Genomic DNA, 15807 nt, shown 5'->3' on the forward strand with positions numbered 1-15807 from the left:
CATTAAGGGTGTGCACGACTGCTCTTTGTCTTGGTTTACTACATCCTTTAGTCTTGCTGTTGTGTTGTCATGAAGTTGCTAGGTAACTGGCGTTGACTCCTAGAAATTGCCTCACCCCTCAATTTGTTGTTCCCTTTAACAAGTAGCCAATACAAGCAAAAAAAAAGAGGATTCTTTAAAATGTAATTGAGGTTACAAGTTAAGTACACTATGGAGTGCAAGAGGTAATTGTTGGATTAAATATTTTTGCCATTCTATTCATAAATTATTGAAATATCAGTAAGTGCACAGACCATAAAAGTTGAAAGACACACATTAAAGTAGTGTCTCTCTCCACCTACACAGCCTCTAAATGGAAGCAATTATTAAGCCAAGACATTCTTTATTGAGGCAGCCTGTTTCCATCATTTGCATGTAAGTCCACTGTCAAGCTATGCAGCAGCAGAAGCAGCATGGGTAATGAAAGGCAAAAGGGACAGTCCACCAGACTGCAAAACCAAACTGCACTAAGTATGACTGGAGCAGTGGTGACCTCAGCGACAGCCTACTTTCTGTTTTCACACTTTAAGTCCACAGTGGTTCATTAATTGGCTGACATGACAGTGTCCTTAGGCGAAGCTGAGAGTTGTAGGCACAGCCTCGAGGTGATATAGGATACTGAGAGAAGAGGGAAAAAAAACACAAATTAAACTACACTTGGATAATATTTTCCATTAAACACTGTAGGGTGATGTTTGTGTGTCTGTATGTGTGTTGTAATATGCAATTGTAGTGTGAAGTGGCAGCAGCATACATCACTCAGACCACCAGAAAAAGTAATGATCATTCCACACACCCTTATGCACCCAAACACGACTGAGTACATTTGCATTATTCATTAAAATATGCGCCCACAAAGAAAAACACAGATGCAATTAGATAATTTTCATGATCTCTTTGCAATGTATTTTATGTGGCAACTAATGCCATCCCACACCCACAAATTTTGCAGTGCACACACAAGCTCCTGATGAGCAATGGCTTTTGGCATTGGAGAGGTGGACCCAGCATGTCATTTATTCCTCAAAGTGTAAGAATCTGTTGCCAGGGCATTAGTGTCCCTGAGGAAGGTGATGACAGCCAATCAAAAGGCCAGGGGTTCATTCACAGGTCAGGATGCATCCCGCTGATAAGAGGATGAATTGTGATGTTTGATTAAAACGTTTGGACTTCATTAACCCTTATTTAAAAGGACAAGTTGATGTACTATACTGTTCATATCTGTGAAGCCCTGGATTGCATTCAGTTTTTGTTGGGTATAAACTTTCTCCAGTTAAATCCTGATCTCAAAACAAAGCAAATAAGATTTCTAACTTGTGTTTCATGGAGGGTATTTTCTTTACATATTCTGTAATAAAAATAAATATGATAATGACATGACTGTGATAATGATATCTGCTAGTTTGTTTGATCAATCTGCAGAGTTTTCTCAACATAAATCATTGCAAACAGTGGTGTTAACAGAAAGATTATTGCATTTAGGAAGTTGCTCGACAAAGTATCATACTTTTCCCAAACATACATAACAGTCTCAGTCTCGAAAATGGGAATCCTTTTATAAAACCTATCTTTCAGCAATTATTTTTGCAGCAGTGCATCCAAAAATGTGAATTATCTATATGTTAAATCAAAGGTTATATGCTCACAGTGGTGATTAAATGATATGAAAAGCTAAATAAAACTGTTCTTCAACTGTAAATTTAGAATAATGAGGGCAACAAGAAATGCATTGTCAGTTTTGTTATATTACAAAGTGCCATCCAAAGAAATAATACCAAACAAACTTCATGCTTACATGCGGTAAACGCAATAAAAAGTCAAAAAACATAAACCCAGCAGCATTATTACATTATTATTTTTATATATAACAGCATTATTATGATAGAATATTTTATCCTCCTGGCATTTCACATATGGAAACTTGGATGTGAGTGTAGTTCTGTCTATGACTGCACAGACTCATAAATACTGTAAATGTGTGGGTGTGTGTACATATGTGGCCACTAGATGGAAGAATGCAGCTTTTCTACATTAAGAAGTGTCTCCAGTTGTGTTTGGGAGTGTGTGTCCTGCAGGATTCATCATCACTGTCACTCCAACAAAGCTCAGCCTGTGATGCCCCAGAAAAAGTGAAGAGTCACCCATAGAAACTACACAACCCTGTACCAAAAGACAAATACATAACTCTCCATCCAGCATACTTATCTTCCTTCTCACACTTTCTTTTTTTGTGTCACTTTGCTTCCACCCATTTTTCCCCCTTTTTTTTCTTTCCTCTCCCCTGAAGAACACACAGACACAGACACACACACACAGACACACACACACACACACACACACACACACACACACACACACACACACACACACACACACACACACACACACACACACACACACACACACACTCACACACACACACACACACACACACACACACACACACACACACACAGACAAGGCTATGGGAGAGAGTGTTCATTACTCTGGGAGAAAATACATGGCACGAATTCAAGCTGCCATAGGTGAAATCCTCTCCAGAAGTCAGTGATCTCAACACCTGCCCATGGTTGATATGACTGTATGTGTGTGAATGTGTGTGTGTGCTACCTGGGCCTTTGAGAGGAACACTCTCAGTGACGGCTTACAGAAAGACAGAATGAGGACGTCACAGGTGAGTGAATTTGCTCAAACTGACAGGTGTACACACACGAACACACACACACACACACACACACACACACACACATGCAATCATGCCTCTGACACATAAATACTAAACATTGCTCTCTCTCACACACATACACTCTTAGATACACTGACGTAGCTCTGTGTGAGGCAGCTGGGTCCTCTGCAGCAGCACTATCACACATGAATAACCAAGGCTTCTGCTCTGCAGCATTGACTATTCAATACCTGACAGGGTGCCTTATGGTGTGCGCATGTGTGCGTTTGTGTGTGTGCACAAGAGACCACCATCAGTATGTTGCATGTGTTCATGTGAATCATAGTGCTACTAAAACAAGGTGGATCACAAGAAGAAAGGCATCTGCAGCAAGCTGATTAATTAGCAATAACTGGATGCTTTATCGATTACAAAAGGTTTCCTCCCTTTGTTGTCTTTCTCCTCTGTGGGAAGGCTAAGTTCAAGTTCATTTTGGGATGGAAAATACACAGCTGAATTTGCTCACACCCACTTAAACAAGTCAGACACCTATTGTGAAGGCGGTTCCCTGCTGCCTAAGGACTGGGTGCACCTGAGGTAAGCATCGTTTTAATGGCACCACAGAGACAAGGGAGTACAAAACACTCACCCATCTCCGTGTGAGTGAATATTTTGTGGGTTTTGGAGTTATTTGTGGTCGGCATGAGAAATTTCCTGATAGTACTTTGTTCTGTGTCTTGGATAAAATTCAGTTGTTGCACCACTGATAGAGCAAAACGATTTTTTCTGCATCATCAAGAGTCTTCCAAGCATGTAAAACCATTGATATGGCATAAAAGAGATGTAACCTATTGTACAAAATATTTATCAATTTATGACTGCCAAGTATTTTCTGCTTGTGTAAATATGTCTATACACTGCAATGCAGTCAACTCACTTCTCTTAAATCTCAGCTGAATGCTGAGGGTTATGTGGGCGTGTATTTAGGAGGGACATGAAGGCAAATACTGTCAAATGACCTTGTGTGAAAAAATATGGAAAAAATCAATAAATCATGTGTTATATAGCTACATAATAAACCTCTATACACACTGTGATGTTTCAAAAAACAGGATTTCTCTTGCTGTGATATTTTGTTCTGAAGTAATATTCCTGCTGAGCCTTTCACAAAGGTACTCTATCATTATTAATTTTCCACGGCTATAGTCCACCATATTAATAAGCACAGTTCAGTCTTTGTACACTATGAAAGGATACTTGGTAAGGATCAAATTGAAACATCCTGCCACTTCCAGTAGGTGTAAATGAACCATGATAACACCCATGTCATACAGTAGTGAACATTTCACTGTGGGGGGGCTGCCTGCCTTTTTTTTATTCTGTTGCTTAGCTGCTAGTTGCAGCAGAATTCAGAACAGCAGGGAAAATAAGAAATGAGTGGCATATGTACCTGATTGAAATAAGAAGGGATTTGGAAGTGCTGTTGTCTGCAAAAGCCAGTTTTTCTGCTTTTTCCTCTCTTGCATTTTATCTCATCTTAGTGTCTGTAATTTTGCTCCATAATCACATTTCATACTTTTTTTTTTTATCTCTTGGTGAGGCTTACATCTCTTAAAAATATAAACCTAGGCAAACACAGTTCGACAGGTGACATCTTCAATTTAGCAATCTAATCACACATAAAATGTTACACACTATTACTTAACAATAAAGTATAAAAAGTAAGATTTTATTCCAGTGTTGTTTTATGAATACATGCAAAGATGAGTATGTCCAGAAGAAAACCTGTGACCTAAATGGAATGGTTAAATGTCCAAATGTAGTTTGCAACGTGAGATAAGATATTGTAACACTGATCGATGCATGAAAAAAAAAAAAAAAAAGCCTAAAAAGTTAAGTATGGCCTGTCAGTCACTCTGTTTGGTTAGTGTAATGCAACATCGTCTTCGTTCAAAACACACTGTTAGGCAGGTGCATATAGATCTCACGTGCATGTTTTCCCTACAGTGTTTCATGCCTTTACAATTAGAAATACTTGATTTGTACAATCTGTCGACTTATAAACAGGAGATATCTTTGCGTATATACGAAATGACTGCTAAGTGTACCAAGCCCTATGAAGACAGGTGTGCAGCCCACATATGAGCTTTAGTTTTTAATTTCAGATACCAGCTGTTGCAGGCGTATTCAAAAGTAGGGAAAAGAGGTTTGGAAAAAACAACTGTGAAAGGCCCTCCCGAGACCCAGCGTTCAGATGGACAATTCCAACACAGTTTGGAATTAATGCACCTTAACACCAGCGGTAATACAGTAGTTTCATACAGTAGACCTCTCTCCACACTTTGTGATGCTGTAATACATATATCTACAGTGGTGGCTAAAATTATTAGAACACTTGACAGATTTTTTGTCTCCAAAACATGATTTCATAATGTTCATTAAATATGCAAATGGTTGCTCTGAGCAAAACAAATATCAGATAAAGTGAGTCCAACGGTTGTTACCCACTTTCAACTTTAATATTTACTTAATGAGCAACATAGACCTATACATTCTAAAGAATCACAGCTAAAAGTCATCATCACCAGTGATTTTACCACAATCACACCTGACAATGATCACACAAGGAATTTGGTTTCTTTTGAGAAGGAACATGATTGTGAAATATTATTCTAACTTGGATAAATTTAATCTTTTTAGTAGTCAGCAGTTAATGCTTTTAAGATAGGATCCATCTGTTTAACCTGTTCTATTTTAACACTGTCAGTAGTAAGTTGTCTCCGACCAGGATTTATTTGTTTATCCTGTTTAAACATTTTGGTCAGCATGTTAAGCTTTCAAAGACAGGAAATGTGTGAGCACAGGAGTTAGGTTCTCCTGTTCTTCCCTTAGATACATGTCTAAATACACACATTCCCACACATAAGATTGTTAAACACAGGAAACAAAACGTACACTTACTGTTGGCATAAGTTTACATACAGATGAGGCCCCACAACTGCGTGACTTAGAGTCAGATAACATGTTATTTAAAGTCCAACCCACTGTACAGGTGAACCTGCCCACAGAAAATAAATGTAACACACTTTTGACTATCTGTACTCATTCTGGTTGAATCCTCAGAGCTGAGTATGTACCTCATTTGTGACCAGATTAAATTTTGTTAAAATTGAGGCCAAGACGCATCTTGACTCATCCTTGGAGCTTCCAATAAAAGAACATGCTAACAACATTAATAATGGATTGGATTTATAAAGCGCTTTTCTAGACACCCTTTACATTATTGACCCATTATTCATTCGCTCTCACATTCCCCCTCTGGTGGTGGTAAACTACATTTGTAGCCACAGCTGCCCTGGGGCAGACTGACAGAAGCGTGGCTGCCAATTCATGCCTATGGCCCCTCTGACCACCACCTAACATTCATACGCATTCATACACCAGTGTGAGTGGCAAGGAGGGTGAAGTGTCTCACCCAAGGACACAATAGACTGACTAGGACAGAGCGGGATTCGAACAGCCAACCCTTCGGTTATTGGACGACCCGCTCTACCACCATGGCTGCCCATTGACAGTAGACTGGGCCTTGCTTGTTTTTGGCCTAGAAAATTACCTAAATCTCCTTATGATGGCTCTATTCTATGGTTTATAGCGCAAAATGATGACTGACTGGAGATATTTCATCCATTTTATGGCCAACCCAAGAAAAAAAACAACAAAGAAACAGATCATCTTCTTAAAAATGCCAAGTGGTCTAATAATTTCGTGTTAATTATGCACTAACTGTGCAAAATAGGATGAAAATCTTGTTCTGGTGAAACATTTGGACATGAAGCATGGCTCGGTAGTAGATGATTGAATCCTTGTACAAGAAAAGGCCACATAAAAAGATGTGTGTTTGTCAAACCTTTGTGTAAGGGACGAGAACAAGTCATAATCATCCAATAATCATCACCCTATGGCAGTATTATGTCAGAGGAGTACATGCTGTGAGCCAGACTAACAATACAGTGTATTCTGAGTTTCTGTTGAAACTTGGCTACACAACATGCTACTTCTGATTCATAATGCTTTTCATTTCACCAGAATTCCCATTTCCTATGACTTTTCTATTTCTTCACCCTTTATTTATTTTCACCTTCTCTTTGAGACCATGTTCTGTTTCTTTCAGGCTCCACCTCCTTCTCCTTCTTCCGCTTCAGATGAGAGCATAAATTTCTCTAGGTCTATCTGTGGCACACAGTGGCTATGCGGAGCCTCACTTCTTCTTAAACACAAATTGATTTCACGCTCAAATCCTCAGAGTATAAATCACAGACCCTCCACCTGCTCCCCTCTATGTCTCTGTCTCCTTCGTTTTCCCTTACATTTCACTTTGTGTCCCCTCGTTCAAGTCTTCTGCAGTCGTCTGCTGACATGTACCTGCACACATACATGGGTTACACACACACAGACAGACACACACCTTAGAGACTGGCTTGAGGTCGGTGATTGCTGAATGGGCCTGGATGCTATGAGAGAAGAGAAAGCTGAGAGAGAGAGAGAGAGAGAGAGAGAGAGAGAGAGAGAGAGAGAGAGAGTGAGAGAGAGAGAGAGAGAGAGAGAGAGGGGTAAGATAGTGAAGGCCAGAGGCATCTGGAGGGAGGAACAGGGCAGTTTCTAGAAAGGCAGTGCGTAGGAAAATTGAAGAGCTATTTTCATGCCACATTAAGTTACACCAGCCTTCCACTATAGGACTGTGCTCAGACATAGAAGGCTTGCCTCTATTGTGAAGGCTAATAATCAACGCAATGGAGTTATTACCTTGCAGTACATTTCACAGGCCTAACCTAGACAGCATCAAAGAAGGGGAAGGGAGGGGGAGAGGAGGGGGAGAGGAGGGAAAAATGAATTCCAATGGATTGTAACAAATGCTGCTACCTCCAGCCCAGCCTCTTTCATTTAAATACGCTACAGGTCCAGTTCGGTGTCAGAATAGATATCTGGATAAATGGGATCAAAGTTGTAAGGGCGTCATACTGCGGGAACAAAACACTGGAAAAATACAAAATAGGAAATTCCATTACTGAATGTTTGATGTCTGTCCACTGTCATTAGTAGGACAATAGAGGCTGGTGGGTGTATGAACCGTCGCATTGGCTTTACATCTCTCCATTATTACTAACAGCACACAAACCGCGTCCCACTGCTGTCACTCTGGGGCAACATCGCAGTGATGTATTAAGCCCTCTGTCATGATTATACATGAATATCACTGTTGCACTGTGTTAGTACATTAACTTTACAGCATCTGAAAGGGGTCATTATCAGAGGAAGTGTGAATATGACTGATATCCAACGCATTATCATACAACATGTTCCCACACGCCAGTCTGTCAAGTCCCAAGTGAATATGTTTGTGAGAAGAGATGATAGTATCAAGACGTTAACAGTGTTGCTTGTCAGCCAGGGGAGACAATCCTAGTAAATAGTGTGTGTGAAGGCAATCTCAAATTATTGACAGTGTTTGCATTGTGTTATGTCATGTGCTACATTTCAAACTTACTGATGCGCAGTGATGAAACGCTGTCACATTGTTTTCAGCTAATGAGAATGTGAATTGCTTTCAAATGTAATTCTGAATACAGTCTATTTTTGTCCTAGTGCAATTTGGCAATAAACATCTGCTAGGGTCAGGAGAAATGTCCTGCAACTGGTGTCTAAAATAAAACATTCCAACAGCTTGTAAAACATCATATCTGCAGCTTATAAAACAGTATATAGTTTACAGTACTATGACAGAGCATCAACCTAAAGTAATAACCTATGTCACTGACTGTAGATTTATCTCTAAAACTTACATAATTGGTGTTGCCTGGTGAGAAAAACAAAAACACAGCACATAATATTTAACAACTGGACAACCCTTCTCGAAGTCGAAACCTGCTAAAATGATAAAACAGTAGCCGAGACCATAGTGTTTGATTGCAAAGAGTCTTTTTATTTTTCCTTGTGTTCAAGTACGGTCCTCTCTCAGCAGGGTCATCTAAGAAGCATGGACACACAATAACACACAACTCGCACCAGAGCCTGAGCATTTTCAGGTGGGATATTTCTTTTGTCTTGATTGGAGATAGGGGGGGCCCGATCAGCAGTTTCCACATTTAGGTCAAGTGAATAAGAGTCCTGTTGTACACCACATAGTCATTTTTCTCTGTGAACATTTGTTGCATTTAGAGACACTGACATCTGCACATAAAAATTATATATATATTTATATTTATATTTATATTCATATATTTATAGATTTGCCATTCTATATCAACATTTCATTCTAGTGATTTTTATCTTGGTTTTTCATGTTGTAAAACTGGACAACCTGTCAGTAGGAATGCCTTGTTTGGACATTGATTTATACAGGAACGCACACGCACATACATACACGCAACAGGGGCATACGCACACTACTACACACATGCATGCATAGATACGCTCGCTCAAGTTTACATGTACACACGGGCCACGCATTCAGTCACATACATGCACACATACACAGACACACACACACCCTCACACACACGTCCACACAATCGCACACTCACACATGCTCAGCCAACACAGAGAGGCAGGTCTGTACATTTATGGGAGGGAGATGTTACCCATGATCCCCAGTGATAAATACGTCCTCACCTGATCAAAACACATGGAAATAAAAGGTAGAAAGGGCAGAGGGAGTCATCCAGTCATTGTCTGTAAACTTCGACAAAATGTCCCTTTAAAGTCCTTTAGGACTGGTCCATGAGGTGTCAAAGTTTGGCACAATGTCATTTCTTGCTCTTTCTCTTTATTTCTAGTGTACACAGAGTTGTACGATATTCACTGTGGCTCTAACTGGACAGAACAGTTTTTATGCACAAGTGATGATGAAAATCCACTAAAAGTTAACATGGCCAAACATATTAGATCCTTAAAAGGAAAAGACTCTCCCATTCAAAGACAGTGTGCTTTAAACATAGACATGTATTGTTTAGGCAGTGAAAAAGCACTTTTGTTGACGGGGACTCAGGAGCAACGCTGCTCTGCCAATCAGATGCTCTGGCAGCCTTAAAGTGCTCTTGACGTTTGAGCATGTCCATGAGCATGAACAGAATTCACCTGATGGAGAGAGAAAAACACAAATACTGCAGGGCTTCCTCTCCAGCTGGAAAAAGGGCAGAACGGAAGTGTCCACTGACAACGTCTTTTCTGCTTCTTGTGTTCTCGTTTCACTTATTTTTCTTGTTGTTGCTTTTGTTGTTTTTAGTCAGTAGTCATGGGAAAAAAAAAACATATTTTCATAAGTGGCCCCATCAAAAACGTGTAATATACACACTATATCACCTTTGAACTGTACAAAGAAATTAAAAAATGTTTCGAGTGAAAATTTAGAAAAGTACAAATAAAAAAAGATGCAAAAGAATGATGGCGAAAAGAAGTCTCTTACAGATGACATTCCTTGAAAACAAATAAGAAGGCTCTGTAGGCAACAAGGCCGACGCAAAAAAAGAGGGGATAAAAGCAGTGCTACGTTTGTCACTTGGGTGAAATGGTAAACATCCACTTCTTTCCTTGTCCCTGATGTGCTTTCATCTTTCTCTGTGCTTTTATTCTTTCTGTCCTCCTCAAGAACCCTCATGCCATCTAGGTTTCTCCTCTCGTCCTCTCTCTGTCTTAGACAAAAGGTCGGGCGACTTCATAGTCCAATAAAGTAAGAGCTCTTGTTCACCCACTCCCCATTATTTCTTGATCTCATCTATTTCTTCCTCTTTAGACCTCTCTGTACTCTCTACACCTGGTTGTTTTGTCTTTTTATCTATTCCCCTGCCCACTCCTCTTTCACCTTCTCAAACACACTTCATACAGTTTCCACTCCCACTTGCTCCTTATCCACTCACCGGTGCAATGGAGCTGACTTTGAGGAAATAAAGCAGTCTGGGAAAACAAAAAAAAGAAAATGCCGGCATGCACATGCACAGTCACTCTTTGTCACTCGACCGTCCTTTGCTTTTCTACCCTGCCTACTTCTGTGTTCCCTTTAATTGAGAGAACTTTGCCATTGCCACTTGCTGCAACCTTGTAATAATTTGTTGTTGATCGCTTGCAAAAATAATCCCTTTCACACACGTACACGCAGACTCTCTCTTGCCCCCCCCTTAACATAGTCTAACTAAACCCAGGAGTCAGGCGAGGCCGGGTAGTGGCTGGTCTCGTAGTTCAGTTCGCTGTATGGCCGAGAGGCCGAGTAGAAGTCTACGTAGTTGCCAGTGGATTTGAGGCCCAGATGCATGCGCAGGTCTTCTCTTGGATCCCGGGGTGGTCCAGTGGAGCTTGGAGGCTGCTGTGGTTGGGCTTGAGGCTGGGCCTGCGCTGGGATCTGGGGCTGTGGCTGGGATGGAGGCGGAGGAGGAGGTCCCTGTTCTTCGTAGTAAGCCTCGTCAAAGCTCCGGCTCTGGCTGTGAGGTGGAGGCTGTGGTGGCTGCGGCTGGGGGAAGGAAGGAGGAGGAGGATAGGGGTCGTAGTCTTTTAGCACAGCTGCTGATGGGCTGTCCTGCTGGGGTTGGGGAGGCACGACACAGGGCTGGGCTGGAGCCTGGTAGGGATGCAGGAGAAGTGCCAGAAAGTGGGGGGTGAGGGAGAAGTGCAGTGAGCAAGAGTGGAAAGACATAGAAATGTGTGAGTAAAGGGAGCAAAGTGAAAAGAAGGGAGGGAGATGAATGGAGAGAGGAGGAGAGGAGAGTGTCAGGTATGCAGTGAGGAAAACATGGGGGAAAAGGGTTTGAAAGGCAGGTAGTAAGGGTAAAAAGGCTCTGATAGGAATCAAATGGGATGGGAATCATGCTGTGAGTTCTCTGTGAATTCTCTATTACATGCAGGTATTGAGGAGGGCAATTCATCTCCAACTCTATAACTCTAATGGCAAAATCTCGGTGTCTGAGGGATTGCAGCTCTGGTGAGTGCTAAATATATTTTTGTTAGTCCTCTCTCTTTACTAGCTGTCATTAAATGGAAGCAAGTGTGGTTTCAGGTTGCACTGGCTTGACGCTATCTGAGCAAAGGGCGTGTCTATATCACATATTCCGCCAGTGCTTCTCTTATCACAGTGAAACACCTTTTATGTGCATGTGTGCATGTGTGCGCATGTGTGCGCATGTGTGCTTCTTCCATCTTGCAAGTATTTCATGTGTAATAACCACCTTGTCATGACAGCATATGTCAATTTACAAGTGCCACACACATGCACTGTTTAAGTCTGCTGAATGGCTGAGACTGACATGTTAAAACTGTAAACGGGAAGTACATTCATGCAGAACTGTTATCTCACCTGGTTTTGCTTGATATCATCACTGGTGGTCAGGTAAGAATTTCGGAATAACGTAGATGTCCCACAGGATACTTGAACTGAAAGGTGAACCGTTTATGTAAATGAGTGAACATCAACCCCATCAACAATGACAATAATGACAATTATTGCCAAAAACGTGAAAAATTGTACAGTCACAAAAGAAAAATACAGCTTTGAATATAGTAAAAGATAAATAGAGCAGATAGAGAAAAATCTAAGTGTATCAGTAAGAGAAGAAAAATAGTTTAATGTAGAAAAACAGATAAGGGCAGAACGTAAGAGCAGAACATAGTGAAAGACAAAAGAGAAAGAAATCTAAAGAGGAGGATAAAATAGAATCCTTTAATTTTTCTCTGTCTCACCATCTCATACACACACATACTGTATACACACACGCACCTGCCATGCCGTCTTTCCGGGATGTGTGCTCTCCTTTGTTGCTATGGAAACCAGCATTGGTTGCCGTGGAATCATAGTCCATCTTGCGTTCCTTCAGACTCATCATCTCTCTGGGGGAGGCTGGAGCGCTTGCTACACCCATATGCACGCACGCGCACACACACACACACACACACACACACACACACACACACACACACACACACACGCACGCACGCATTGCAAAAATAATGAGCAATATACTCAGAACAGCATGTGCTTTCACAATGTGCATGCTTTTATGTGTGTATGTGTGTGTCTTGGTCCTGAAGATGCACAGTCATTATTCATAATTTAACTTGTCAGTACAAAGGGTCACCTCCAACATGTTAAAGAACGCCTGGGAATTCACACATACATTCACATACGGCAGCTTTGGACACATCTGTGGAATCTCAGTTTTCATAGCATGTGCATTGTTTGGTCTTTTAAATCAAATGTTTCTTTTCTTTCTTATATGCTTAAAACACAGTCAGCAGCAGTCAATTCCAATTTAGTCATGGCACATATATAATACAACTGAACCCCATAGTCAGAACATGGGCTATCACACAAACCCTGACCTTGAACAAAGCTACAATGAAGACTAAATCCTGCAAAAGAGTAAATGATGATGTTACAGCAGACAACAAAACAAAGACTCTCACAGATATCTTATATCTTTGAAGTTAAACTCCTCTCTCTCTCTTTAAAAAAAAATGTTCTGAACCAGTTCAATTGGGGAGAGACTGAGAAATGAGCATGAGGAAGGAATGTTTCCATCCAACTGTTTTTTATTAACATAACACCCATTTTGCATAATAGAATATGTGGAAATGCCAAACATTAGAACAATACCTTTTTTCACACCTAGGAGAGGTGGAAAAGCTTTTCTATTGACAGAAGGTAAATGGGAGTAAGTGCAATGGAAACAAATGTTAGACAAAGTCTTTGACAGACTGTGGAAGAGTCTGAAACAACCTTAAATGATCCAGAACAGTGGAGACAAAAGATGATACCAGCTACCTCTTTTGCAAATACCGACCTATTTTCTTTTGCAAATTTTCTGAAAATTCAGTTAAAATCTGGATGAAACCTTACTGAGTTTCACCCTTTGGATTTAGGGAAAAGTTGAGCTGAGTCCTCTGGATAGAAATCAGTCTATAAACTGTTACAGACAGGGTAGGAAGGTAGATTTTTTTTTTTTATTTTTATTTTTTTTTTTTACTAAAGTACATTATGATCTGTTCACACATTGGAAATAAATAATGATTAAGATATATAGAGCTTTTCACAGTGTTTCAGACAGCACCTATAACCTTTTTTTTGGTCATAACAGTAGAACTTAAGTTGATGTTCTGAGGGCAAGCAGGGGTTTGAAATCACAAATGTCTGTGTGTGTGTGTGTGTGTCCATGTGTAACAATGTACTTAAACTTACATCAGTATGAACACTGCGCTGTGTGTATGTCTGGATCTCTGTGTCATTTCCCTGTGTTGAAAATGTATAAAGGTCTGTTTAGCTTACTAAAGTTAAACTTTTGATACAAAAAACACTTCCTGTGATTCCTCCAAATTAAAAGCCTTCTAATTTCTCAGTTGATGGAACTCCCTAATTTCTTAACAAGACTTTTATTGTGAGATAAGAAACCACACAGGAATGTGCTGTAGAAAACTCAATTTTACTTTTGTTTTGGCATACACTCCAAAAAAAGTCTTAAAGCTATACCTACCGATCTCACATGTCGCACAGCACTTAGTGAAAATTTGAACATGAACAACTCGCCTACCTCCAAAGCCCCGCCTGCTTCCCACTGCCTGAGTTCTGATGCCTTCCACACACACACACACACACACACACACACACACACACACACACACACACACACACACACACACACACACACACACACCTAATGCATGCGGTGGGAAGTGGAGGTGTCATGGTCCACTCCGGCGTGGCTGTAGACCCCTCCCTCAGCAATCAGACACAACATCATCCACCTGTGGCTCCTTTATCATTAGGAGACCCTGTATTTAATGGTCTGGTCGGTGAATCATTGTGTTCACTGCACCTCATCACCTACAATAAATTCTCCCACAGAATGGGGTGGACTGTGCCGTAGTGTGAGCATGCGGACTCCGCGCACTGTCCGTGGACATTTGAGGTTTCATATTCCATACATTCATCATGCTACATTGTGTGACACCAAGTACATGTACGCGGAGCCCACTCGGTCATAAAAATTGAGCTTTGTGTGGAGGTGTCTGCAGAGTCAAGTACGCCGGACTCCCAGACTTTATCACCATCCTTCATTTACCGGACTCTGACTGCTGCAATCAGGTTTTTCTGTTTGTTCCCCTTGGTTGTTGTTTCTGTTAAGAAATCCGTTTATTCCCTTCAGCCCCATGGTGCATTTGAGCTCTATCCATTCACAGCCCTAGACGGGAGGAGCAGCGCCAGTGAAACGCCAGATTCAGAGGTACTGGTATCTGATGTGGGACGGCAGTAACGGATGACTGATAGACAGGATGCTCAGCCAATTATCTTATTCAGACCGAATAAAATGATTGGTCAGACTTTTATCAGAAATATATGAGAATTAAACATTTTTGAGTTTCAAAACCTGGTGGATTTCTTTTTTTTTTTTCTTTTTTTCTTTTAAACTTGTCTTGTCCAGCATCCTCACAGCAGAATGGTAGTCTGGCTGCCTTTTGGTGCTGAATAAATTTGCTTTGCCAAGGGTAACTTCATAAAGTATGTGAAGCTCCCCTTGATATTCTACTGTGTTTATTATGAGTTTTGTTGAACCACATTACGATGCCGGACTTGACATGGGGGGGGGGGGGGGGGGGGGTTCAAGAAAGAAGAAGGTGTCAAAGACCCTCACAAGAAAGCATCAACAATACAAACAGTAACAACCATGGTGATAATTATAATGGTAACAATAACTCTATATGAGAAATATATGATAATTAAACATTTTTGAGTTTCAAAACCTGGTGGATTTCCTTTACATTTAGTTTGCCACATGCTTATTAGGAGCATTTTAAGATCATAAAAGAAAAGTGTAAAAATGCCACATCGTACAGTGTAGCTTTAATAAATCTAATAAATTATTTCTCTTCATATCTCAGATAATGGCAAAATCTAATGAGTTTAATGACTTCTTAGATAATCTACAGTTCAAAATTAGTATGAAATTCTCTTAGGAACTCTCTGGGCTTGAATTCCTGTCAGTTTGAGGTGTGAATTTATTTTGGCATTTTATTTGCTGTGAATGTGATAAACTTGATGACATAATGTCCTTATTTTAGGGTCATAT

General features: G+C 40.5%; 1 protein-coding gene across 1 annotated transcript in view; it reads right to left on the reverse strand.

Moving 5' to 3' along the window:
- Window positions 1-8663: 8663 nt before the first annotated feature.
- Window positions 8664-15807, reverse strand: part of ctnnd2a (catenin (cadherin-associated protein), delta 2a) — a 327752-nt gene continuing 320608 nt past the window's right edge. The window contains exons 23-25 of the mRNA XM_030123463.1: window positions 12465-12596; window positions 12045-12121; window positions 8664-11312 (exon numbers count right to left, since the gene is read on the reverse strand). Of these exons, the coding sequence (XP_029979323.1) occupies window positions 10890-11312; window positions 12045-12121; window positions 12465-12596 (632 nt within the window). The 3' untranslated portion in view covers window positions 8664-10889. The remainder of the gene's footprint in view (window positions 11313-12044; window positions 12122-12464; window positions 12597-15807) is intronic.

The sequence above is a fragment of the Sphaeramia orbicularis genome, chromosome 20 (assembly GCF_902148855.1).
Source record: "Sphaeramia orbicularis chromosome 20, fSphaOr1.1, whole genome shotgun sequence".
Lineage (NCBI taxonomy): Eukaryota > Metazoa > Chordata > Actinopteri > Kurtiformes > Apogonidae > Sphaeramia > Sphaeramia orbicularis.